The sequence below is a fragment of the Monodon monoceros genome, unplaced genomic scaffold (genome assembly GCF_005190385.1).
Source record: "Monodon monoceros isolate NGI ecotype Baffin Bay Population unplaced genomic scaffold, NGI_Narwhal_1 Super_Scaffold_2, whole genome shotgun sequence".
In the NCBI taxonomy this organism is placed as follows: Eukaryota; Metazoa; Chordata; class Mammalia; order Artiodactyla; family Monodontidae; genus Monodon; species Monodon monoceros.
This window is the reverse complement of record NW_021703776.1, coordinates 19,433,167-19,460,816: the sequence shown is the minus strand read 5'-3', so window position 1 is coordinate 19,460,816 and position 27,650 is coordinate 19,433,167. Positions and strand designations below refer to the sequence as shown.

Sequence of the window (27,650 nt, the reverse complement as noted above, 5' to 3'; positions counted from 1 at the left end):
AGAAATTATACTGGAACAACACACTTTAAGTACAGTTTTAAGAATAAAATTTTGTACAGTATTTTCAGTTTTATTATAAAAATGCACACACAACAAAGATTGTCATAAATCATTTCTTGCCTCTACTTGCATTCAGCACTTGCTCTTGAGCAGCTTTCTTTGCTTTTACCATTTCGACAAGTTCCTAGGAAGGGAAAAAGATGTTACTTACACCGAGAAGTTGTCAGAATTTGCAGACATTTCTAGTGTTTGGTATAAGTATGTAAAACATCCAAACTGGGGTAAATCTATACTGAAAAAGTTGATTTTTTTTTAGTAACTGTCAGAGCTAGAAAGTTTCTAAGGTTGGTTATTTCTAATATTGGCCCCACGACTACTGTGGTATTGAATAAGCACAAAAACATAATTTAAATGATTGATAATGGAATCTACACACTAAAGATCTACAACCTTATATCGTTTCATGCAGTCCTTCTTTGTCCTGCCAGGCACTGCTTCTGCTATTTTTTCCCATCTTTCAGGTGTATTTACTGGGTACGTTTTCAAAGCTTGTTCCAAAAGCTTCTGTTCTTCTGTTGTCCAAGGGGTGAAATCTGTGCATGGACCTGTTTAAGAAAAAATTTTTTTTGGAAAATTTTATCCTAATTGATAGAAAACTGTCCTGGAACACCTTCCCAGATGAGTCTTTTGGTACACATCTTGGTAAGAGCCCATTTGAATCTGTGATGTGTAATCTTGAACAGACCAAATTAGATGCACATATATACCTCTAGGTATTAATTAGGGAAAAAACTTTAGATAGCTCACATCCCAGAAAAATATGAGACTTTAAAGCACAATATGCTTTGTATTTCTGGTCTATCACAATCTCTAATCTTATATTCACCAGACTTTTTAAAAAAAAAATCAGATTTAACATACACAGTTGGACTGCTGGGTTCGAAACCACAATCACAAGTCATTTAAGATTTCTTATAAATCTAGTTCCTTATAGCATAGGGAAAAGAGCTGCCTCCTACTTAAAAACTTTTAGCTCGATGAGAGCCTGGAAACCATTCTCATTTTACACTGGAAGAAACAAGTTTAACAAAGCTAAGCCAAGCTCCAAGCTCCCATGGTTTTAATGCTGTAGAGCCAAGGTGAGATTAGATTCCATTTCCAGTGTGTCACTGTCACCACGTCCACTAAAATCTTGTGGAGCCTACGCTGTGCATCTCTACTAAACCAGACCTTTATGTTTGATAGAACACCTCATACATGTATCAGAAACAAATATATTCCTTCCTAAGATGCAAGAAGTATACATCCCACTTCTATAGGAAAATGAAAATGTGAAAATGGTTAAAATGATTTGGTTATTCTAAGTTAATGGATTACTGACAGCTTAGTTATTTCAGATCATGCAGTGAAAACACAGTGGCACCTATCCTACCAGCAGTGAGACTACCTCTTGAAATTGTAACCTGTGAGATCAGATACAAAGTAAAGCCTAGAAATCTAAGTTATTTCCCAATTAAAAACATACTCACAGACACAGTGAACAAGTTGAAAAACAACACACCTTAGAACAAGGCAGAGAACTTGTATTTGAAGACAGATTAAAGACTGAAGCTTTTTTTGAAATCAGCTTTTAAATTCCAGGAACCCCTTAGTGGAATTTCCTTTTATTAGTTTGAAGCCCCATTTAACACCATAGATTTAATTCATTTCCTCTCTCTTGGAAAAAAGATGGAACTGACATATAATATCTGCTGCTATGATCCAGGGACTTCCCAATACCAAAATGAATGAAACATATAAAATTCCTATGAGAAATCACTATTCCAAAAACTGTGGCCAGCTTGCTGTTTACTGGAGCAGTTGAAGAGAGAGGGACCTGCCCATTAAATCCATAAAAAGAGGTAAAGGAGTCAGGCCCAAGTACCATATCACTCCCGCCCTCACAGGGTCACCCACCTGCCAGAAAGCACAACCATCAGTGTCTGCCTCCAGCACGGAAACTAGTCCCACAAGAAAGGGCTGAGAATAATGCAGTAATATCTGAATGTGTCTGATTTTTGTGGATGGCGTAAGGGGCAAGAGAATTACCTCCTTTAGAAGTGCCTTCCAAGTGTTCTGAAATTTCTACTTTGTTACTTATCTTTCTGAAAAGAGCCAAAATAATGCCCAGCCTAGACAAAAGTCACCCAGTTTTGCAAATGCAACTTGCAAATGCAGAATGATTTTTTCCTCTTCATAGAACATTGTAAGTCCTAGTATTTTCAAATTGAAATTTTGGGATAATGAACCAGACCAAGAATACAGGAAAAGTAGGACCGTTAAGACAGGGACAGGTCATCATGAGGAGTCAAGGCTGTCAGTTAATCCCAAAACATACATTTGGCACTGTGATCTGGAAAGCATATCCAAGATTAGCTTAGTTTAGGGAGAAAAGGACTGGTGGCTCACAAATGCGTGTAGTGAAAGAGAACTTTTCAAAGTTTTGTCAGCAACTCACAGTAAGGAAAAAAATGTCACATCTCAGACACTTATACACATGAACAAAAGTTTCACAAATACCCACTTACGTAATAGGTGTAATGCTCTCTGATATTTTCTATTCATGACCCATTAAACTGATTTCATGACCCACCTCTGAGTCATAATTTGCATTTGAAACATACTGGTCCAGAGTCATCAAATTAACTAGAACACCCAAGACATGTCAGCACAACAAATTGTGTCTGTATAACTAACTTATTCTGAGCCACGTAAGTTGCAGGGATGCTGCCCCTTTACTCCTGTCTTCCCTTAAAAACAAGGACCTTTCCTTATATATGGTGTATTTTTCAAAATCAGGAAATCAACCTTGATAAAAAATTATCTAGTCTACAGACCTTATTCAACTTTCAATTGTCCCAATGTCCTTTAATACTGATTTGTAAAATCTGGTGAACAAAACAAACAGAACCCCTCCCCTCATGGCATATGAAATGGAAGAACTGTAATTCTCAATGGTGCTAATGTAAAACTGTCCTGAAAACATCTGCTTTATACCTTTCAGTCTGCTAAATGCTTTCTATTCCATTCACTCTGAATGTAGACCGTAGATCTTGTATACTCTCACAGATACATGGTTAGCATTTTCTACCCATAGGAAAATAAAATTTCATTACCTTCAAATCGTTCTGAAGGTGTTGCATTGTCTGCTTGACACACCACACCATGTTCTTTTTTAAACTTATCAAAAGCCTTTCTGTTTATGTCATCTTTTTGATGAGGGTCTGAAAAGGGGAAAAAACTTTAATACAGATCATCTCATTTAGTCTTTCATTAAATTGCGTAGATTATTTTTAAAATATGTATTCAAGGTAGCAAAAAAATTGATTTGGCAAAACTAACTCACCAAGTTTTTGAAGACTCTTTGCTTTGCCAATAACATCTTTGGCGGTTCTCTTGACTCCAGAAGAAGAATGTATGTTCATGTAATTAGCAATAACTTCCCATCTAGAGCAACCGATACAAAAATAACGAAAAACCCCAAACAAAACCCAGAATGATCCCACATTTTTAATGCAGAGGGGTTAGCTGTAACATCTAAAGAATTAGCTCTAAATTGGTGGTCTAATTATTACTATTGCCTGAACTATGTTTTTTGCTTTTCATATGTTTAAATCAACTGTGTATAATCTTGGTTTCAAGTTTGTACAAAACCTTACTGATTCTGTGTAAAAATCAACAGAAATAAAAGCACACATTTGTGTATACTGCCATTTGGACACATACTTAAGGAGACAGATCATTCTGAAAAGAGAACCTTAGTTTCCTCATATACAGAATAAGGGAGGCTGGATCTCTAAAGTTTCTTTGAGTTCTCAGCTCAGACTCTGCAGTGAGCTCCAGTTTGAGGTCGGAAGCAACAAAGAAGGATTAAGACTGAAAGAGAAACTATGGAGCACAAAACCTAGTGCCTACCTAAACCACAATGGACTAAGCCAACATGAGAGTCAAGGTTTATGTCTTATGATCCTTAATTTCCTGAGAAATTGATGAAGCATCCTGCTGTATGTATGGATATACATATGTGTGTTGGTATAAGCTGCTAAGACTAGCAGGTTCAAAATGCTTTCCACACTTTGCACAGAACTTAGTGTCCAGGTCCAAGCACATCTCTGGAAGTTTGCTGTAATGTGCAGCTATCTGGGTGTCTACATTATCCCTAGGCTCCAGTATGTGTTGAAGAGAAGTTTCATTAGAACCAGTACCTTGAATTTGTTCCAGCAGGGAAGAGATTCACAGCTTTAATTAGTAATTGCAGATCATCTTCTGACCAGTGTTTACTGCCATTTCCACCTCCGCCAGTTGATTTCTCTGCGTTCTTAGATGCCTGTCGCATACGAGCCTCAGCTTCCTCTTTCTCTTTTCTAATTTGCTCATTTATTTCTTCTATCTACACAAATATCATAGGTAAGTCAGGGACTTAAAACATCTTACTACTCTACACTCCCTTGCTGGCTTGTGGTTCTCGACCCTCAGCATCATCCAGGCAGGGACCCTACACCACCCCCCAGGCCAGCCCCAAAACCACAATCAGCCTTTTCACTCTGGCTTCCAGGCTGCCTATCTCTGCTTGAGGAACAAGAACCAGCCTTGGCCTGACCTACCCTGTATTCCTATCATATCTCTGTTTGCCTTGGACACTACTTGTCAAGTCTATAGTCATTGGGTTATTCACCCACAAGGCCATTTCAAAGCTCATACCCACTCTTTTGCAGATAATGTCATTTACTCTCTACAAAAAGGTAAAAGCACAGCAAAGTGGCCTTTGGTTTATCTTGAAGTTCTACCTTTTACACTGTCACTTCCAGTGTACCTTCAAACATGCACAAGGGGAAAAAAAATCTTTACTTGATGTTGTTGCTCTGTCAGTTGCTATCTTGGAGTCATCTCTGACTCATTTCCCCACTTCAATCCCTTAGAACCAGTCACCAAGTCCCAAAGATTTCAGTGATTCCCATTATCACTCACAGTCCAAGTCCTTCCAGTGAGATTCTTACACTAGTCACACTCATCCAATGCCTCTTGTCTACAAATGCCAGGTTAATAGCACAATGTTCACCCTGTGCTACTCAAAGATCTGTGGTAATGGAAACTGGTCATCTTGGTATTCAAAACCTGCTTAATTTGGCTCTACTCTTCTTAACTAACTTAAACTCCCGCTTCTTCTTCCCCTAACTTTCTACTCCTACCTGTATTTTACACTGCTCCCCTGACCTTTATTTAACACTGTCGTCCTTCAAAACTGGCTCAAACCCTTCACTAAGCCTCCCTGACCACTCCAACCTGGTGTTGGCACTTCCTCTCTAACCTACAGCATTTACTGGGGGCCCTCCATCTTTTGGTCCTTAGGCCTTTTCTCTTGAGCATAACCGTTCCTGAACTCCTTTGTGGCAGCAATAGCATTAGGCTTTTCTCCAAATCACCTAGGCACGGGGCTGTATATAGTAGGTACTAACACTTGTTGCACTGAATTGAATTTCTGGGCCTGTTTCCTCATCTGTAAAATAAAAGGTGTAGACTAGACAGAATAAAAATCTCTTTTGGTTCTAAATGTTATTATCCAACAAAAATGCTCAAGGAATAGTCAACACAATGATTTTTTTCTAACAGTGATTCTGAAAAATCTATGATTAATGTGCTAGATAACCACAAATCAAACAACTATATATGGTAACAGCTATACACACTTAAATCCAATTTAAGTCAACCCAAAGAGAAATGAGACACTCTTTGCCCCTATAGTAACTTACATGTTAGGTGGGGAAACACTGAGGTGAAAGCAATACTAAAGCAGAATTAAATACTAAATACAGGTAGAAGTGATATGTTTTTCTATTACCTGTTTTTCCAGAGCAGCCTTTCCTACTTCTTTTGTAGACGATGTGAGTGTTTCATTCAAGCACTGTAAACTTAAAGGAAAAAAGGGGATGAAATTTTATCCTAAGCCCAAAAGAAGACTTTAACAGCAGCTCTACAGTTATACCTCGCTAGTTCAAGCCGATCACAAAGTTTTTCCACTTCCTCCATCATTTTAACACGTTCTGCCTCATTGTCAGAAAAGTGATTCCAGGTCTAGAAGTATGAACACAAACATTTTCATCATCTCTACTGGCACTCAAGAGTACATCCATAAACAACTACCAAGCACGAAGTCCTTGAGAGGTTCTTAGGTTGACTGTATGGCCTCCTGGCCACCAACAAGCACATGCCCCGGGCACCATGCAAGGCTTTCCCTGGCCAGCCGGCAGTAAGGAGGCATTACTAAATGGATGGAGGTGCAAAACAGAAGCAAGGTGATGGTGCAGAAGGCCTCTGGATGATATAATGAATTCTCAGAGAACCACTGAAGAATCAAGAAATTCTATATAATGACAAATTAAACTCCCTTTGTTAGGCTGCCTGTTCTATTTACTGTGTGCCAAACTGTAAAAAAGACAGTGTGTTAAGAAACAGGAAGTTCAGCAAAACCTGATATAACTAGAGATTATGCTTAGAATGGAATATTGTGATGTGCCTGGGTGAACAAGAATTGGAAAGTATCAATACTTCTCATGCTGCTTTCAGCTGCTGCTGACCCATCTCTCATTCCTCACTTTTCCTTGCTTCCTTAATCGATGCAATCTGGTGCTAAGGTTCCAATGCTTCTTTTACTGTGACACTTCCCTCGGCTTCCAAAAGCCTTACTGATTTTCTTCCTACCTGCTTGGGTCACTCCTTCTCAGGCTCCACTTCCTCTGTCAGTGCCTTAAGTATTGGTGTTTGCCAGTGTCCCATCTCCACCCTCCTTGCTCTATACTCTCCCCCCTGGGGGGATCTCCACTACTTGCCATTGAGATGTAGACGACTCTGTGACAATCCCACTCAACTCCAGACTTTACATCAAAGTTAAGTCACCTACTGAGTATCTTCATCTGAGTATCTCAATGCACTCAACATGCCCTAAACTGAAATCATTCTTCCCTGCCTTTTCCTCTTCCTTTGTTTTCTGTTTCACTGAATAATGCCATCACCCATCCAGTATTCCAAGCAAGAAACCAGGACATGTATTAACCCTTACTCCTCTTCCACCTCCAACATAAAATCAATACCCAACAGGCAACAGCCAATCTTACCTCCTAAATGTTGGTTCATTTAATCTACCTTCTTCTATTCCCACCATCTCTTTTAGTTCAAGGCCCATGCTCTCACCTGGATTATGCAAAAGACTCAATATGTCTCTGCCTCTAGTGTTCTCACAGCATCCTGAGCATAAGTGACTCAGGATCAGAGTCACTTTTAAGCTAGCAAGATATACAATGCTCTTCAAGACCTGGCCCTTCCTTCCTCTGGCTCATTAAACCTCACTTTTCTGGATCTCTACACTCTCTCAATGCTCCCTGATCTCTCTCATCGCTAATCCCATACACACACTGCTTCACCTGGCTGAATCCCACTAGATCCAGAAAGCCTTCCTTGACCACCTGTTCGGTACCTTCTTGTCCTAGTACCCATCTTAAAGTGTTTCACTGGCCTGTTTTCTTGTCATTCTCCATCGTTAACCAGCAGATTCCTGAAGGCAAAGACGGTGTCGTCATAGTATCAACATCAATTATAACTGCTTGACACATAGTTAAGTGCTCATCACATATTTGATGAATGAATAAATGAACTCATGCAGGAAAGGAGCTATAATAAGTTACCAAAGGCCAGAGCTTTAACCCTCATTTAGGCACCATCTCTAAGAACTATTCAAGTTTTCTATTTTCTAACTGACCTTTTCAAGTTGTTGATTCAGTTCTCATTATGCCAAATCTAACAAGTGCTACATGTGAATGATCTCATTTAATCTTCACAACTCTATTTCTAGGTATCATTTCAGTTACTGTACAGGTGAGGAAACTGAGACATAAATGGGTTGAGGGAACCTCCTGAGGACCAGAGCTAGGACATGGGAAGTGGAAAATTACTTTAAATCTGAGTCCATGCTCTCAACAACTATGATATCCTGCATTCTTCTCAGTATAATTTTCTAGGTGAAATCTGAGGAAAATCTTTCATTTTCTTCTATTTAGATTTTCCTCTTACTTACCAAAAGCTTGAAGAGACATCCTGTGCTTGTATTTTTATTAAATGTCTTTCAAAGCCTGCTAAATGGGGCAGGTTAATTTCATTAACTGAAGATTTAGGATGGCATATATTAGAATACATATACTAGTGTCTAGAGCTTCTGGACAGTCACATGAAAGAGTCTTCTATACACAGTAAACATTTACATACTTGCTGAATTTAACTACAATGGTGTAGTATACTGTGTGGCAATCTCTACTATAGCTTGGAATTTCATTAATTTATTCATTTGATGCTACTTGATATGGAACAATACTGGCCTCCAACTTCACCAGTTTAAAAAGTAAGACCATCTCTTGGACAAAACTATATTTGAAAACTTTTGGGGTTTTTTAGTCAATATTTTTTAGTAAAAACTGTACCTGAACACAAACTACCAGTACTCAACTGAACGATATCCCTTTATTTAGATAAAAATGAAAGCTTTTAGATCCTTAAAAACAACCCAAGTTTAACTTCTTAAAGAACTTTTTCTTTGATAAACATTGATTTTACACCATTAAGGAAGTAACCAGTCAAAACCAATTTGTGGCACATTTTCAGAACAAACGATCCAATTTCTCCAACCAGGGGAAGGGGGAGAGATGGTGATGGTAGGGGACCTGCAACAGACACAACCAGGAGACACACGGCTGAAATCTTTGATCTTATTTAGATAAAAAGACATTGAGATAATCAAGAAGGTGTGAATATGGAACAAGTATTAGAATAATAACTTTTTTTTAGGTTTGAAAATGGCAAGATGGTTATGTTAAAAAAGAAAAAAACAACCAACCCTATCAGAGTTGCATACTGAATATGCATGTGTGAAATTTTTAAAAAGTGAATTTAAAAACGTTTATATTCTGAGATAAAATGTGTACAGTAGTTTATATTTCCATAGTATAGAAATATTTTTAAGCTTAATCAGCAATTTGATTTACTTGTATGTAGTGCTTGTTCAATCACAGTCTGACGTACCTTGCATGAGTTTCGAAGTTTTTGTCTTTCCTTCTTAATGGCTTTTTTCTGGATATCTTTTTCCTTCTTTGCCAATAACGCTTGTTGTCTAACTTCCTCTTCTTCTTTTTCCTTTGCTAACCGAGCAGCTTCTAATTCAGCCTGTCTTTGCTTTAATAATGGAAAATAAAATCATTTAATAAGAAAATTAGAATTCCAAAATGCTCCATAATCTTATTCAAAAAATACAATTTTTAATAACTTAAATTACACAAAGGTAAACATCAACTTATCAAAGACTGAAGGAAAAGCAGATGGTAAAGTTCTATAAAAATTTATTAGAAATGTAAAAAGGACATATTAGAAGTGAGTGTAGTATTAAGAAATTTACATGACATTATGTTTTTGCTTAATAAGAATTTGCTGGTAAGGAAGATCGTTCTATCAACTGTGCCAAATGTCATGATTCTTTCAGAGTAGCACCTAATTCTCTACTGCTAGATTACAGTATTTAAAAATAGATCTGAAGATTGAAGATTTTATGAACATTTAAAATCCAACTTTGTCAAATGTCATCTTACCTTCTCTTTAGCTTCTTGCTCCTTCCGTTTTGCCTCTGCTTTTGCTTTCTTTTCTGCTTCTTTCTTGGCTTTTTCTTCTTCCTTAAATTTTTTTATCCTTGGATCACAGCTATATGCATTATCTACCAGAAAAAAAGTTAATCTTTTGAATTTCTAACATTTAATTAAAGAACTTTAAAAAACACATCAATTATCCTTACCAACTAATGTTCTTATTCTGTTCATTTCTTCTTTTTTCCTTTGGGCCCTTGTTGCTCTGTTCTGCTTTTCAATCCATCTCCTTTCATCACGACTATAAAATAGGAAATATTGGAAATAAACTATTGCTTATGGATGGTATGACAGGAAAATGTAATACTTTATAATTTAGCTACAATGCAAGTAATGTCTTGAAAGGTTAAAATGCTATGTCATTATTAACATTAAAGGGTAATAGTACTTACTATTATTTTTGGTTAATTTTTTGGGAACATTCATGTCAAAATAATTTCCCTACACATATAGGGAAAATGAAAATAAAACTGGTTAAGCAACCGGAAGAAAAAGAATTTGCTGACTTGAGCTTTATTGACAGTTACATTCCTTGGCAATTTCTTAAGCTTCATAACCAACTATTGATCTGGCACTATCAAGCTTAACTTGTGAGATAGGATCTCAAAATATCAAAAAAACTCATTTAAAACGGATACACAGAGAAAATGCAAAAGAAAATATATGTGGTATATTTTTACATCATCACAAATACCAAAGAACCAAACAAATATCTTCCTTTATTAATGATTTACATACATACCATTCTGCTTTTTCTTTTTCTTCTTCATCTAAATAAGAGAATTCTCTCCAAGAATCAAAATTATACCTAATATAAACAGAAATAAAATAAAATCAAGCCAAAACAAATGAAAAAAAAATCTTCCTTTTAAAATTAAGTTAGGTGCATATAATTTTAAGAAACTTTAATGATAAGTGGATGAGTTTGTTTTAATAGATCCCTCCCCTCTCTTTTGATACTGAACTAGCACTATACCCGAGTCTTTTTCTTCTTCTTTTTAAAATGACATTGTATTTGGTATGAAAGTCTAAAATACTCATCACCCCTAAAACAAAATCCCAGCTCCCTGCTATCTCTTCTGAGTATTAGGTTTCTCTCTTGCCTGGGACTTGATAAAGTTTTCCCTGCCTTCACCGCCACTAGTCTGTCAAGTTTTAAGGGAACCTAGTAGTGGTTACTTTATCTGGTTTGTAGAGCTAAATTTTGTCATTTTTGTCTTACAGTGACTTTGTGTTTTCGTATTTACCAGATACTTAATGAGAAAATACAGCACACATAATATAAAAATGGAAAATGAATACTGCGCATTAAAAATTAATGAATTAGTTATAGAGACAACATCGTCTTCATCATATATTCAAGTACTGAAAGAAATAGCTAAATGAAAAATTATTTTTAATGATTCAAATAACTCCTTATTTTTCATTTTTTACTGCTACAGTGTGCTTGATATCTAGAAATCTGATAAATAGAAAACAGATTGAAAAAATAATCATAAAAGCCTAAATATTACATAGGAGATAATACAGCATTCTGTGAAAACCTTTTTGATTTCTAAACACAGTGCTTTTGTTCATTGAAGGTTCTGCAATTTTCCCATCCCTCAATTAATTTACAGAAGTCAGTCGAGCACTTATTGAATACTTACCTTCTTAAAAAATGAAAGCATGGGAGAAACAGTGTAGTCACTCACCAGAAAGAATAAAATGCATCTACATCTTCAAATGATGAATTCATATCACCAAGTTTAGGGACATTTTTTTTATTTGACCATCTGAAATATTGAAAAAAAGAAAAACTCAAAACATTTTGTACAAAAAGTTCAACAAGCTGATTTATTAAAAACAACAACAGTTTTTACTAATCCCCTACAATATCCCTCCCCTATGTCCTCCATGACTAAGAGATGGAACTGGGAAATCAGCAGTGCAGTGCTGAAAAATGCAGGTGCAATAAAAGGGAGGGCAAGGGGAGAGGGGGTGTGAGGGGGAGAAACCAATGGAACAGTGTTCTAACCCTCAGGTTATCTTCAGTTCTGTAAATTACAGGGTTGTAGCAGCTGCCAAGCTGGCCAGGAAAAACAGGCTCTAACCCCACTTGTCAAGCTCACTTAGTCCTGCCCCTAAACAGGCAGTACGGAAGTGACCGGTAGGCCTTGCCTTTTAAAAAATGTGAATAATCACAGATGGAATAGATTTCCACCCCCTTATCGCCACCACTTTCCCCCCTAAGAGTCAGACTTGTAGGTTCAGCACTTCACCCACCATCTCTAAAAGGACCCTGAGTTTGCTATTGACCTGTGTTTTTCCACTCTGTGAAACCATCCCACAAAAAAATATAATACACTATATATATATATATATTTTTTTAAAACCACCTTCAGCACTGTTACAAAACAAATGTGAGGAGAAAGGGTGGAGGAAATAATTAGTCTGCATCAAACTGCTAATCAAAGTGCTTCTCAAACTTAGCTGCCCATTAGAATCACCTGGAAGCATTAAAAAAACCTACAGGCATTCCAAACCAATTAAATTAAAATCACAATTTCTCCAGGTGGAACCCAGGCAGCAGGAACTGTTCAGGCTCTCCAACTGATTCCAATACGCAACTAAGATGCACTCTCGGGAAACCTTCCAATGCAGATGGAACCAAAAAATGTAGATTATCGGTTCACACTACTTAAAAACTGATTTTAATGAAATAAATTACATATGCTTTAATCTTAAATATAAATCATCCTTTGTCAGGGAACCTTATGATAATCAGACGCTCAAAAATAGAACAAAAGCTTTCCTAAATGATAATGGGCCAAATGCAGCATTAACAAAGGGGAAGGAAAGAATGGGAAATTACTGTCACTTAAGTATCAGCATCACACTACATAAAGTCAACCATCGTTCCCCCAAAGGAAATTTAAAAGAAGAACATCCCATGAGTTGTAATTTCACTAAGGAAAGGAAGAACTTCCATTTAGAGAGCAAAATAAATTAGTATAGTAAGTTCACCAGAGGCGCTCAATATTGTAGAGGATGAGGAGGACAAACACAAAACTATTACTAGCTATTACTAGAGGAAAAAACCAGAAACTTGGAACTACAAGAAGCCAACCAACAGAGCATCATAGCACAACCAGCCTCTGCATTCAGTTCAATTAAAGCTCATTTTTCTAAAAAAAAAAAAAAAAAAAAAAAGCCAGCCAATAGAGCATTATGATCACAAGGGGATGCCTTAACGCACCTGGAATTCCTTTCAAACACTGGGGAAAACACTTCAAAGAAATTGTCCTTTGCTTCACTTTTAGAAGGAACTGAGTTATCAAAAGTAGGATCTACACTGTTAAATGCTCGTCTTTTCACTGGATCAGATAACATTTCATAAGCTGAGGAAAAAAATCATAAGGTCACATCACCACAATGCTACATTTTTTTCTTAAAAAAAGTTATTTTTCATATTTAAAAATTTTGTGTGCTTGTGGGGAAGGGAGGATTTAGGTAATAGCTCTAGCACAATGGGACTTAAGAACTTCTTTAAGTACCTCTTCTGGAAGGCAAAGGACAAAACAATAAACACTCAACCGCTTTTTTTTTTTTTTTAAACAATCCTGATGTTTATTTATCAAATTTCATCAGTGGAGTCATCGACCGGCTTTTAAAATAAGGGCAGTTTCATTATAATAGCATACTTGGAAAACCATGTAAGTCCAGAAACACTCAACCCTTAGGAAAGCATGACTCTGAGGAAAAAGAAATAGCTAGAAGACTAACTGTTAGATCCCAAGGTTGTGAAAGATCAAAGGATCTTTGACATCCTGAGCACTATGTATGAGTGGGCCAACAAAGAATAAGTTTGAAAGGTGTGTATACAATTTTTTAAAAATTAGCATCAAACTGTAAAATTACATTTAAGGAAATATTTAGGTATGGTGGCTCCCTCTATTAATTTGCTTAATGAGGATATGGCTATTTAAATATCCATTGATGGCTGGGGGGCGTCCCTTACTAGGATAGAATCAACTTCTTCATTTAAATAAGCAAAACATCTGAGGAACAGTTTAGCCCCGCAAAGTGTCTGAAATGGGAAAAGATCTTAGTATTCTCATTATTAAACATAATAGGTATAAGAATTAACTCTAGGATGTGCTTCTCAAAAGAACCGCCTGGAGAATCTTGTTAAAATGCAGACTCCAATTCAGGAGGTCTGGGGCAGAGCCTGAGCTGCTGCAGTTCTGACAAGCTACCAGGGTTGCTGATGCTGCTGGGTAGGAGAGCCTCACTCTGTGCGGTGAGGCTCTGGGGGAGATTACCAGAAATAACCAGATGTTAACTAAAGATGTTTCAAAATGTTATGGTATAAATGAAGTACAATACGCATAGGACACCTAATCCCAGCAATTAATACATAATCTTCACTAACGGAAATTTCTGACTCTAAAGCGTTTTCTTACCTTTAGTTATGCAAGTGAAGTAGTCATTATCTCCTTCTTTTATTGGTTCACCAGCTGCTTTCCGTTTGTCTGGGTGATGTTTTAAAACCATTGCTTTATCTATAAAATAAGTCAGATTTAGATAATTTGCCCTTTTAGGCATCAAAGCTAAAAATAAAGACGAGCTAAATAGAGCCATTTCTAATAGCATAGTATTAGTTTAAAAAATATTTTCTCCTACAGTAAAATATATGCTTATTAAACAGAAATTACAGAGAAATTGAAATAATTATTTTAAGAACTGGCCGAAGTGCCAGCACCCAAAGACAAGTGCCGTTCATATTTTGGTGTATTTCCACACAGACTTTTTCCCCCTTAAGCATATGCTTTCAAAAATGTAGCTATAATCATTTTATATATACCAATTTAAGTTGTGATTTTTTTCAGCTTAACATTACAGCAGTTCCATTTTCCACGCTGTTGCAAACTCTTCAAAAAATTTTAATGACTACTTAATACAGTATTTCAAGTAGATTCACCATAACTTATGTAACTGTTTCTCTACTGCTGGATATTTAGATTGTTTCCAATTCTTCACTACTGTAAGTTAGTCAATTTGAATCATTTTGTAGAGAAGTATTTTTCCATATTTAGGACTCTTTCTTCTTAGGATATACTCAGAGAAGTGAATTAGTGACTGAAAATGTAGGAACAAGTCCCGTTCTAAAAGTCATACCACTGCACACCCCTATGGGAACATCCTTTTCACCACAACCTCAACGCTGGACCCAATTATTTAAAACATGATTATCACTGGTGCTCAACAAATTTTTTGCTGTTCTTTATTTGTACCCTTCATCCTTCATTTATGGAGGAAAGAGAGGCTGTCTCAGTTTTTTCTTCTTAGTTTGTGTGAGTCACTTTACAATGACTAATGGCTGGCTGTCAACATCTACTGAGCATTTAATATGTGCCAGCATTTTTTTTTTTTTTTTTTTTTGCGGTATGCGGGCCTCTCACTGCTGTGGCCTCTCCCGTTGCGGAGCACAGGCTCCGGACGCGCAGGCTCAGCGGCCATGGCTCACGGGCCCAGACGCTCTGCGGCACGTGGGATCTTCCCAGACCGGGGCACAAACCTGTGTCCCCTGCATCGGCAGGCGGACTCTCAACTACTGTGCCACCAGGGAAGCCCGCCAGCACTATTTTTATCAGTTGATCTTCGCAGTAACCCGCTGAGGAAAGTACTATTAGTTTCTCCCTTTTACAGATGAGGAAAATGAGGCACAGAGAGGTGAAATAACCATTTAACCTCTATGCAACCTGTCTAAAGTCCTGGCCAAGCTGGGCTCCAGTCCAAGCAGCCTGACTCCTAAGCCTGTGCTTGTATGCTGCCTCTCCTAGTCAATCATGTTTGATACTAATGCTTTCCACAACTGCTGTGATTATTCTTGTTGTCAAAAAACATTCACTTTTTTAATTTATATTTACTGATCATTTCCTTTATAATTTTATTCCAGTACTTATAAATGTAGGTCTTTCATTCTGCAAAAGTTTGAGATATATGTTTCTATTTTAATATTTTCTATGGTCGGAATTGAAAAGCTTTTTTTTTTTTCAAAGTCCTAATACCATCTAATAATCCTCCCTTCTCTACTAATTTGTGACGCCTCCTTTATCACAGTAAATTTTACCAGAGTCTGTTTCTGGTTACCTATTCCTGTCCCAGGATTATCTTTAAAATGACTATAGCTTTCTAATTTGATGGTAACTTCCAAAAACTGTGTATTATTTTTGTGTATTTTTCTTGCATCTGGCTACCTGACTCAGGTCTTTCAGTTTTTAGCTAGATCCTATATAACCTACAAATAATATATTTCTTTCTTTCCTTCTGATAGTTCTCTCTCCTTTAATATCGTTAATTCTCTGACCCAAACACCCAAATAGCATAAAAGTAAGGGGCAGGTAAGTTTCCCCCATGGGTTTTTATGGGAATATCACTAATGTCACAGTTAAAAGTTTGTTGGCAGTGAGTGTGAAATACTTATCTAAGTACGGAATTAACTGCATTTCCTTTCAAAGTTGTATTTACCAAAAAGGAGTGGATATTAAATTGTACTATATGTACTTTCACATTCTTCTTAGGACATCACACTGACATATTTCCTAAGAGAAATCTTGTTCATGGGCATTATTCTTTAATATACTGTTGAATTCAATTTGCTATTTTTTTAAATTAATTAATTTTGTTTTATTTATTTATATTTTTGGCTGTGTTGGGTCTTCGTTGCTGCACATGGGCTTTTCTCTGGTTGTGGTGAGCAGTGCACGGGCTTCTCATTGTGGTGGCTTCTCTTGCTGTGGAACACGGGCTCTAGGCACGCGGGTTCAGTAGTTGTGGCTTGTGGGCTCTACAGCGCAGGCTCAGTAGTTGTGGCGCACAGGCTTAGTTGCTCTGCGGCACGTGGGATCTTCCCAGGCCAGGGACTGAACCCGTGTCCCCTGCGTTGGCAGGCGGATTCTTAACCACTGCGCCACCGGGGAAGCCCTAATTTGCTATTATTTTAACTGGGTGCTTTTTTTTTTTTTTGGTATTATATTCATGGGTGATATTTGTAGTTTTTTTAAAAAAGCTCTTTTTGCCAGGTTTTAAAAATTAATTAGAGTACTTTTAGGTTCACAGAAACATTAAGAGGATGATTAAGAGATCCATATACCCTCTGCGCCCATACATGCACAGCCTCCCCTCCCTGCCCCGCCTCATCAACATCCCCCACAAGAGCAGTACACTTGCTACAATTATTTTCATCTAGTTTTTTTTTTTTTTTTTTTTTAATTTAGCTGCACCACGTGCCTTGTGGGATCTTAGTTCCCTGACCAGGGATGGAACCCAGGCCCCAGCAGTGAAAGCGCTGAGTCCTAACCACTGGACCACCAGGGAATTCCCGCTGTTTGTTAACAATTGATGAACCTACACTGACACATCATAATCACCCAAAGGCCACAGTTTTCACTCTTGGTGGTATACATTCTGTGGGTTTGGATAAATGTATAATGACATGTATGCATCATAATATATAAAGTAGTTTCACTGCCCTAAAAATCCTCTGTGTTCTACCTGTTCATCCCTCCTCAACGCCCCCAACCCCTGGCAACCATGAACTTTTTAGTGTCTCCATAATTCTGCCTTTCAATGCCAGGTTTTCATACTAGGATTACATTAATGTCACAAAATGAATTGTTCCAAGAACAGTTTACATTCAGCATGAGAATGTTCAATTCCTTAGGCATCTGAAAAAAATTCATCTAAGAAATCACCTAGGCCTAAAACATTTTTTAGGAGATAATTCTTGGTAACTCTTTAAATTTCTTCAATTCCAAAAAAGCCAATTTTATCAAATTTTCAAATTCACTGCATTAAATAGTGGTCTCAGTTAAAAATATCTTCTGTAATTGTTTTCATCCTTTCTGTATTTCACTATTTGTTTCTTCTTCTCACAAATCCATTGTAAGATATTGTTTTATCTATTTTGTCCCTCCATCCTCCTTAGTATTATTCTTTTAAACATTTGAATTGAATGCCCATTTTATTTTTTCCCTCCTTTAAAAAAGTAACATAGGACTCCCCTAGCAGTCCAGTGGTTCAAACTCCACGCTTCCACCACAGGGGGCCCGGGTTCGATTCCTGGTTGGGGAACTAAGATCCCACATGCCACACAGCGTGGCCAAAAACAAACAAAGAAACAAAAAACGTAACACAATAGTTGAAGGCAATGAACTTATTGATGGTACAGCTCTAGCTGCCATCCCATATGTTTTGACAGGCAATGATCTGACTTTCATGAAAAGAATCTATCAATACAATTTTTATTTCTGTCTAGGTGCAAAAGAGTATATTTCATTTCCCAAGTGATTTTTTTTGGTTTGTTTAATCAGATCTATTTTATTAAATTGAGAGAAAACTTACATAGAATAAAATGTTCACATTTTAAGTATTTGGTTCAATAAGTTGACAACTGTATATACTCGCTTAACTACCACCCAAAAGAATACAGACTATTTCCATCACTCAGAGTTCCCTTGTACCCCTTTTCCAGTCAACTCCTACCCCCTACCATCTGGGGCAACCTCTTTCTGATTTCTGTCACCACAGATTATGTTCGCATGTTCTTTAAGTTCATATAAATGGAATCATACAGTATGTCTTTGTATCTGACATAATGTTTCGAGATTCACCACCTCGTGTATATTAGTAATTTTCTGAAAACTGCTGAGTACTATCCTATTGTATACAGCAGTTTGCTTATCCATCATTCTGTTGGTGAACATCTGGGTTTCCAGTTTTTGGATATTGTGAATAAGGCTGCTATGAATATTTTTGTACAAATCTTTTTATGGGCATATTTAGTTGTTTCTACATATACTGCAAGGGTTCAGAAACTGTGACAAATACACTTTTGGTTTTTCTGAGCTCCAAGATTTTTCTTATAGTCAAGTGTATTATCAATTTCTCCACTAACACTCAAGAGAAGACATTTTCAACTTCTAGCTGGTTTGAGCAGGAATGGAATTTATTTAAAGGTTATTAAGAGGCTCACAGGAACTGAGAGTCTGACTATCAGGCTTGGAAGCTAAGTAGCCAGGAACAATAATCACACCATACCAGACAGTTCAGTGGTGTGATGACCCCACCACTGTTGGGCACTGCAGGAACAGAGCACAGGCTCCTCCCATGGCCAGTGCTTGGGGAAAGCTATAGCTTCTCAAGGCGCTGCTCTTCCACCCCTGCTGTCAAAACAGATGCTGTTCAGCTCGGCCTAACTCACATCGGTTCTCCTTTGAAATGCTGAGGAGTAAAACCTAAGTCACATGCCTACAAACATTCTCAATCTCAAGTCGTATCTTTTTATAATAATTCAGGCAACTTTTCTTCTTTATTTGCAATTACTGTCTCTGTTACATTCATTCTGACCTCTTCTTTAGGGAAATCTGACATCTCTTTATTCTTTCCTTCTGAATCTTGGGAACATTCCTCAAGGCTGTCCTCTGCTTTACTTTGTTTTCTAATTGTACGTCAGCCTTTCGAATTCTAAATGCTGCTCTCCTGTTTTTAGTTTCCAGGCAATTCTACTTTTTTCTCGCTAGTCTCTTTCTGCAGTGCCTATGCTGCTCCCCACCCCCTGCTCCCAAGGCAGTGTCTTCATATCTCACTGACAACATGCAGCAATTAAGTTTTCTTTTGAACCTGATTATAAAGTCTGAGACAGATGATGTCTCAGTTTTTTGTTGGATAGTCTCCTCTTATGCTACAATGTTTTTTTCTTCATTGACTTTTCCACCTAATCACCTCTAGTCATTCATGTACAGTAGGGCATCCTGAGATTCTCCTATATTCTGTTCCAGGGGTGGGGTTGGGAGAGGCAAAAGATGTCACCCAATATTAAAAATAAGGCAATGGAGGCCGAAGAACAGCTGTTGTGTATATTTACTGAAATTTCAAAGACTTACCTCTCCGCCCTTCCCCACCAAAGATAAGTTTCTGGGATGTTTTGAGGGTACATTAGCAAATGGGCTTTTATTGTACATTCATATTTCTATTATTATAAAAAGTCTCTATGATTTTTTTAAATATTATAGTTGATTTACAATACTGTGTTAGTTTCAGGTGTACAGCAAAGTGATTCAGTTATATATATATATATTTTTTTTTTTCTGATTCTCTTCCATTACAGATTATTACAAAAAGTCTCTGATTTCAAATTTTTAAGAAGCATAATATGAAACAGTTTTCAGTTTAAAACATGGGAAGTATTTTAAGCTAAAATGATTAAATTTAGGAAGCTCAGATCAAAGATTTTACTTCCATGTAAAGAATAGCAAACTACATGCATCATATGCCAGTGTGGCAATTTTCCTTCAAGAAAAACATTGAAATACCACTGTTAGTACTCAAGTACTTTCTCTTAGCCCATCATTCAACTTTTCTAGTGTATTCTTTTCAGATAATGCAGAAAAGGAAGAAAAGACCACTTACTTTATCCACACGTAATTGAATCCCTAATTTTCATTATAGAAATTCAAAATATCAATAAACAAAATTAAAACTTTTTACACACTATTATGTATAAAATAAGCTATAAGGATATATTGTACAACACAGGGAATACAACCAATATTTTATAGTAACTATAAACGGAGTATAACCTTTAAAAATTGTGAATTGCTATATTGTACACCTGGAACTTATATGATATTGTACATCAACTATACTTCAATTAAAAAAATAAATAAATTAAATAAATAAAATGTAAAAAACCCCCAGCAACCTCCTTTATGTGTGTGTTTGTGATAGGATTCAAGAACTAGAAGGATCTCAACTGTCATCAGTCTTACATTATTATTAGGTTTGTCTGTGCTAATGATTATAAATTTGCAAAGAATAACTTTGTATTTTTACTTTTGGACAAGATTTCAGAGAGCAGTAAGTAGCAACTGTCTATTTTACAGTGACAGAGGAAAGAGAACAACAGTCTGCTTCTGAATAAATACTGAGAATATTCAGCAAGGTGGCAGAGAGTGAATCGCAAACCCACATAACGTTAATAATCTGTACAGTCAGGGTGCAAAACTTCTGGCAACAGAATATTCAAAAATTAATCTCGGGGCTTCCCTGGTGGCGCAGTGGTTGAGAGTCCGCCTGCCGACGCAGGGGACACGGGTTCATGCCCCGGTCCGGGAAGATCCCACATGCTGCGGAGCGGCTGGGCCCGTGAGCCATGGCCGCTGAGCCTGCGCGTCTGGAGCCTGTGCTCCGCAATGGGAGAGGCCACAACAGTGAGAGGCCCGTGTACCACAAAAAAAAAAAAAAAAAAAAAAAATCTCTATTACCCCAATAAAACAAACGGACTTAACAGAAGCAAATGGATGTTTCTTTTACAATTATTATACATTTTTTATCTTTAGAGAAAGAAACAATTCCTTCACCTTAAAACACCAACTGCTTTCCTAGCTCTCAATCACTTCTGGTTCTTTCACAAATTATATGTGTCAAGAAATATTTGGTATCTGTATGCTATTCTTTCATACAGTAAGACTTTGCAAATACTTTTCCAGGGCAAATGAATTTTCCTGGCATTTATGTATATTGCAATGACTACTCATACACTCTAACATATGCTTAATCTAAAATCATGCCAGCTTTTAAAGAAATCCAATAATAGGTTTAAAATAATCTCATCAATTCCTTCACCTTGTTAAAAAGTATTTCCTGTGACTTTCCTACATACAAGCATTAATGAGAAAATTTTGAGTTTATCTACTAAGGCTCAACTAGCATTTTTCAGCGTGAAGTAGGTCTCATTCAGTCATCTTCCTCCAAGTGCAAGACTTTCTCTGTCCCTGATTCCCTCCTCCTTTTCCATATGGCCACAATCTTACCTCCTCTGACCTCAATATCCATTTTCTAGAGTAGAGGGCAGAACTCTGTCCTAAGACGAAACAGAAAACTCATCACCTTCACCTCTTTCATGAAACTTTACTAATCAGGTGAACCGAATGGTGTGTAAGGAATTACGTCCACAGGACTGCAAAGGACAGGACAGTTCAACAGTTCAGAGCACTAAGGGGATGGTGTTTCATAAGGCCTATAAAGACTGGGTTGCCAACAATTCCTGCCCCCGTCCCCCCGCCCCAATTTTTAACCTTGTCAATGAAAAGAACAATGAAACATCAGATAACTCTTTCTTCCGCAAAAGAGACAGGGTGCTATCAACAAAGATGTGACCTAAGATCACAAAAGAATATTGAAAAATCTAAGTAACAAGGCAACTTCCACTAAGTACAGCTGGCCATACTTCCAAGGGGAGGTGAAATATTATTTTTTAAAAGCTTGTTATTGGAAAAGTGTTCTTTATCCTGTCACAAACACACACACACACACACGCCCTGATTTCTTGTTTCTAATGAGAAAGTCCATTCATGAGACTGCGTTTTTCTGGTTTTGAAGGTAAGAGACTGTGGTTACACATCATTATACCATAGAACACATGTTAAATCTAGAGTTATGGCTATAGACTATGATCTTGCATATCTTTTCAAGAGGATAACATTTCCTATACCAGATATTTGATTATTTCAAAATAACTAAGTACTTACGAGCTGCTTTAATCTGTCTCTGTGTAGCTTTGTATCTTACATGGCCGAGTCCAAGTACTGCATAATGATCTTGGTTCTGATAAAGACACAAAATGGGAGTCAAGTTTGAAATGAAGCCATATATCGTATTCCTTGTGTTGGTACCCTAAAACAGTTTCCCAAAGTGAGACTCTCATAACAGAAGTCTAGTGAGATGTTCCATATAAAATGGGTTCTGGGACTTCCCTGGTGATGCAGTGATTAAGAATCCGCCTGCCATTCCAGGACACATGGGTTCCAGCCCTGGCCCGAGGAGATCCCACATGCTACGGAGCAACTAAGCCCGTGCGCCACAACTACTGAGCCTGTGCTCTAGAGCCCATGAGCCACAACTACTGAGCCTGTGTGCCACAACTACTGAAGCCCACACACCTAGAGCCCGTGCTCCTCAAGAAGAGAAGCCACGGCAATGAGAAGCCCATGCACCGCAATGGAGAGTAGCCCCAGCTCGCTGCAACTAGAGAAAGCCCATGCGCAGCAACGAAGACCCAATGCAACCAAAAAATAAGTAAATAAATGAATAAAAAAAAAAAAAATAACGGGTTCTGAGGTCATGGAAGTTTGGGAAATGTGGACCATTGTATACAGCCTTCTTAATAATTTGTACACACAGAAGCCAAACAAAGGCTCTGAGAAGTCCTGCAATTAAAAAAAAACAGAAACAAAAACAAGCAGACGGAAACCTATATAGCCCAGCATTTTCCAAAACTTGACCGAAGAACTCTTGGTCTTGTATTTCTCTTAATACATATTAATATGCTATGGCCATCCTTAAATCAAGGTACAGCCAGGAAGATTTCAGAACTGAGGGGAGCATTACAGTAGTCCCAGTAGGTTGGGCCAGTGGCAATGACAGGACAGGAGCCATGGAGCAAAGAAGGCTGGATGGAAGTTTTGAGAAACTGGGGATGAGGCTTCTCTGGATAGGAAGCACCTGCTTTCATTTCTGCTTTGGTTAACATCCTTACAAATCTACAGATTGAGTGAAGGCTCCTTACCCAAAGGGTGCATCTAGTATTGGAAAATGAGTGGGGAGAAAGAGGGCTTGAGGGCATAAAACACAGAAGAAAAAAGTCAAATAGGGTTGATTGGTTTTCCTTTAAATTCAGGACTGCAAACTCCCTAAGGATGTGCTCCTTTATTATGTCTGGCACTCACACTTTGTTCCAATTGGTTTGCTTTTCCACTCCCTAAGACTATTATTACGTATTATTACATACTTCAGTCCTCTAGTCTTTCCTTAAACCTCACAGACCCTGCTCCACCCTCTCATCAATGGCCTTGCCTCCTGCTTAATGAAAAAATTTAAATTATCCTACTCAAATTCCAGCATCTTTCTGCCATCTTACCTGCACCCATGCATCTTTCCCTTTCCCTCACCATTGAGAAAGCCTATCCTACCGAGACAACTTACTCCATCCCTCCTGGTTCTGAACCACCTTCTCTATGTCTCTCAAATGCTAGCATCTTTCAATTGTCTTCTAAATTTCAACTGGATTATTTTCATCATTGTACGAAGAAGCTCTGTTATCTCTCATCTTTAAGACCCTCCCATGACCCCACTTCCATTTCTTTGCTGCCCATCAAAATTAAACTTCTTGAAAAAGCCATCCACAGAACATTTTTACCCCCTCTAGCATTCATTTTCACACCACTCCAATCTAGTTCTGCTCTGTCCATTCTCACCCCAGGGGCTATGAAGCTGCTCTCTTCAGTATCAATTTCCAGCTGTCAAACACAAGATGACCCAGCTGCCTTCACTTGACTTCAACTCTCAGTGGCAGCACAGCTGACTCTTTTCTTGAAACGTTATTTTCCTTTAGTTTCTGTGAATCCACTGTTTTCCTCCCATCTTCCAGTAGCGTTTTTCAGCCATTTTGACTGGCTTCTCGAAGCTCTGCCAAGCTCAGTCCTCGGGCTTCTTTCTCTCTATATACTTTGGTCCAAGGTGACGTGACCCATGCCAGGGCTAGAAGACGGTAGGTGCCCTGTAAATGCTCGCAACTCCCCAGTTCATTCTAGTGTGGACTCCTGAGCTCCAGATGCAGAGACACGACGCTCCCCACAAACTTCCTTTTCCTGCAGCCCTGTGCTGGTGACTGACACCACAGTCTAGCAGGTGACTCAAGCTGGGATGATCACGGGTCTTCCCTATATGTTCCCTTCTCTTGGGCGGCACAGCCCAGGTCTCCAAGACCTGTCAAGTCTACCTCCCCAAAAAGCAAATCCGTCCCTTTGTCCTCAAAACTTGGCTACCAATTTAGTTCAAGCATCAAGCACTCATTCGCAGGCTTGGATTACGGCACTAGCCCCATAAAGGCAAACTGTTCCCTTCCCCTCTGGTCCTGCCCTCCCTTTTCAAGCAAGTTTCTGTACTGCCAGGAGAACTACTTTTCTAAAATTAGCTCAGAAACTTTTGATGACTTCTTACTGCCCCCAAAATAAAATATAAATTCCTTCCTTGGCATGGCATGAAAAGGACACAACAGAGTTCCATCTAGACTCTGTTTTCAGTCTAATTTCTCACTGCCACCCCTCAATATGCTACTCTACCCTTCACCAATCCCTGAAGAGGCAGTGCATATTCTTTTACTCCTTTGTGTCTTTGCATATCTATTCCTTCTGCCCGTAACACCTTTTTTCCCTTCTTGTTTCATAAACTGTCACTTAACCTTTTAAGACCAACTCAGACATGGCTTTTTCTGGATTTCTCCATCAGAGATAGTATCCTAGGGCTACTGCTGTCCCACTCAGGGCTTAACAATAAACAGGTGCTCAATCATGATTATTTTTGTTGAAGCATCTTAAAACATGGCTTAATAATGGAAAACTGCCATCTGACCGAACAAGATTCAGATATTAAGTACCTTCCAGTCTTTGGGATCAAGTGTTTTCAGCATGGGAAACTCTTCTAACTGCAATTCTTCATCTTCTGATTCCTCTGATAATTCTTTCTTATCCTCCAGTTCCTGAAAAGAGGCAGAAGCATTTCTGTTTCTCCTCTTAACAAAAGCTTCAAACCATCTTCCCACAGGTTCAACTTGACAGAGTGTTGAGGCTGTGATTGAAAGCGTTAAGAGAGGCTTCAATGTATTGCATGGAATAAATCTGTTTCAAGGCAATAAATAAGATCAAAACAGTGACAGCATCAGAATATAATTTTAAAACCATCAACTGAGAAAATAACTGCAGTAATCCAGTTAACATGAGGGTTAGCAATAATCATTTCCTAGTATTTACAGAGAGAGATTCAATCAACCTCCTCCAGTTATCTGACAAAACAAGACATTGGGCAATGTCAACAATAAATCAATACTCTTCTGGGGATATGAAAGGAAGATGAGGAAAAGGGAGAGATGTTGCAAACTGCTTTCCTTTTAGACTTGTAATAAAGCGATAAATAATTATAAACTGTCAAGAGCCAGCCTCATCAACAAAAATCTAAAAATAACTCAAAATATCTTAATTATTAATACCTGAATTTAGATAGCTTTCAAAAATTTTAAGAATCCACTAGCAATGATTTTTTCTGAAAGACAATTTTCAAGCAGCTAACAGGAATTTACTAATGAAACTGCTTTAGTGGAACAGCTTTGAATCTGAAATCAGAAGCTCTGGATTTCAGTGCAGGTTTGAAAATTAGTAGCTATATGAAATGAGTCAACGATGCCTTCAACTGTAAAATGGGAACAATACCTATCTTATCTGGTTCCTTGGAAGGATTGAATGACAAACGATAAAAGCACTTTGAAAGTCACAAACTGTTAAATAAATGTAAGTCTTTATCATTATTCCTGGAAAGTGGGGTAAGTCACTATATATGTGTACATTAACAATTCAAAAAAGGTAGTTTGGGTCAGGAAAAAAGTGAACATCTTAATTTTAATTTCATATTTCAAATGAAAGCAAAAAGCTTTACTGTCTGGTAAAAACTCAGATTTAAGTCTTCCTTTGTACCTAATGGCCACAATTTTGTAAAAATAGCTGACTTTTCATGTTTTGTGTTGGGAAATTAAGATTTCTTCTACCATTCACAGGAGAGCATTCAAAAACACTATATTCAAGAAGTACTACCTGTGTAGTGTGGGTGTGACTTTCAAGAACATGACCTTTCAAGCCTTTCCCTCTACTTGTGAGATTACACAGAAACTTCTGTAAGCAGGAACACAACACGTGCCGTGAGATACGTCCAATATCACATACAAGCGTCTGTATACGTGGCTATGGTAATCAATGAAATCACTGAAATTAGAGACCCTTTAAGTTTACAATACCATGACTGTCCTGGGCTATAAATCTAAGAACCTACAGCAGCAGGACAAATTTCACCCCCCCCTTTTTTTTAAAACTGAAGATAGTTGACTTCCACAGAACAAGTTTCACTTAATGACTGCCTTTAAGAGTCTGTCTACACGGGTCTTACCACCAGCATACACAGTGGTGTTTTCATATTGAATATGAGGAGCACTATCTGAGTCGGGACATTTAAAAAACGAAGCCGGAGCAAACGTAAAAGGGGAGAGAGGTGTTTGAGCTCCAGCTGTAAGGCTTTGTAGGGCCCCCGGCACGTGGGGTGCTCGCTGTGGGCAGTCTCCTGCCGTAGGCAAGATGCTTATGCGAACCTTTTTAGGATACTGGAGGGTTCGGTCCCGAACTCCTCCGCCCAATCCATGAGTCAGCAGCCGCGAGACAAGGAAGAAACTGCGGGGACAGAAGGAAGACGCCCCCCTTCCTCCTTCCTTCCAGTCTGGGGAAGGACTTCTGTATAGCAGGGAGCAAAAAGACACTTGTCATGGCCCCACACTCTATAAGCTACTTGCCAGGGGCAAGGGTAGAGAGGTTTCGGGGTCGCCAAGGTGGAGGCCCGAGGCAGGGGCTGCTGAGGCTAGACTGAGCAGGGGTTGAGTGGGCACGTACCAGAGGTCAGAGCATGGCTGATGGCGGTGCCCCGGCCTTCCGCAGCGCTTGGCAGGAGCAGCATGATGACGCCGGAGCCAGCCCCGCGGGCGCAGCACTTCCCGTTCCAGGCGGAGGGCTCTTAGAGTCCCGCCAGCTCTACCTCCCCGTCCGAGCCTCGCGCCTTGGCTCTACGATGGCCAGGAACCGGCGCATGGAGACGACCAATAACTACTTCCGGGATGAATCTTTCGTGGTGCGTAGGCCTATCCCACCCCCGCCAACGTATGCGGCTGTCTAGGTCCTACTGACTCAGATCCGGGTGGGGACCAAGATTCACGAATGAAAGGTTCCTAGGTTTATCAGTTCCCTGGTAAAAAGGATTATTTGCCTCGTCCGGTAGAATATGGAATACGTAGGACAT

At 38.4% G+C, this 27,650-nt stretch overlaps 1 protein-coding gene across 2 annotated transcripts; it reads right to left on the bottom strand.

The window, feature by feature from the left end:
- Positions 1-54: 54 nt before the first annotated feature.
- Positions 55-27,548, bottom strand: DNAJC2 (DnaJ heat shock protein family (Hsp40) member C2). 2 transcript variants are annotated; one of them, XM_029233586.1, is made up of 17 exons: positions 27,248-27,520; positions 25,198-25,388; positions 22,292-22,367; positions 14,162-14,260; positions 12,955-13,096; positions 11,411-11,491; positions 10,459-10,524; positions 9,866-9,957; positions 9,666-9,787; positions 9,106-9,255; positions 6,023-6,111; positions 5,879-5,948; positions 4,245-4,429; positions 3,386-3,486; positions 3,156-3,263; positions 451-605; positions 55-184 (listed from the first exon to the last, which is right to left on the bottom strand). In XM_029233586.1, the coding sequence occupies exons 1-17, from the start codon at positions 27,309-27,311 to the stop codon at positions 110-112; spliced, it is 1,866 nt and encodes a 621-aa protein (XP_029089419.1). In that variant the 5' UTR covers positions 27,312-27,520; the 3' UTR covers positions 55-109. The 2 variants fall into 2 exon arrangements, with proteins under 2 accessions (XP_029089419.1, XP_029089420.1); XM_029233587.1 differs by having other exon boundaries at positions 74-184; positions 25,198-25,299; positions 27,248-27,548.
- Between the last annotated feature and the right edge of the window lie 102 nt (positions 27,549-27,650).

Bases quoted from the DNA above. Each gene is read 5' to 3' on its own strand.
- DNAJC2 (XM_029233586.1), bottom strand. From the start codon at position 27,311: ATGCTGCTCCTGCCAAGCGCTGCGGAAGGCCGGGGCACCGCCATCAGC. The intron at 11,492-12,954 runs GTGCGTTAAGGC...TCAATATTTCAG, and splicing joins GTGTTTGAAAGGAATTCCAG to ATGGTCAAATAAAAAAAATG. The intron at 3,264-3,385 runs GTGAGTTAGTTT...TCCCCTTTTCAG, and splicing joins AAAGAGTCTTCAAAAACTTG to ACCCTCATCAAAAAGATGAC.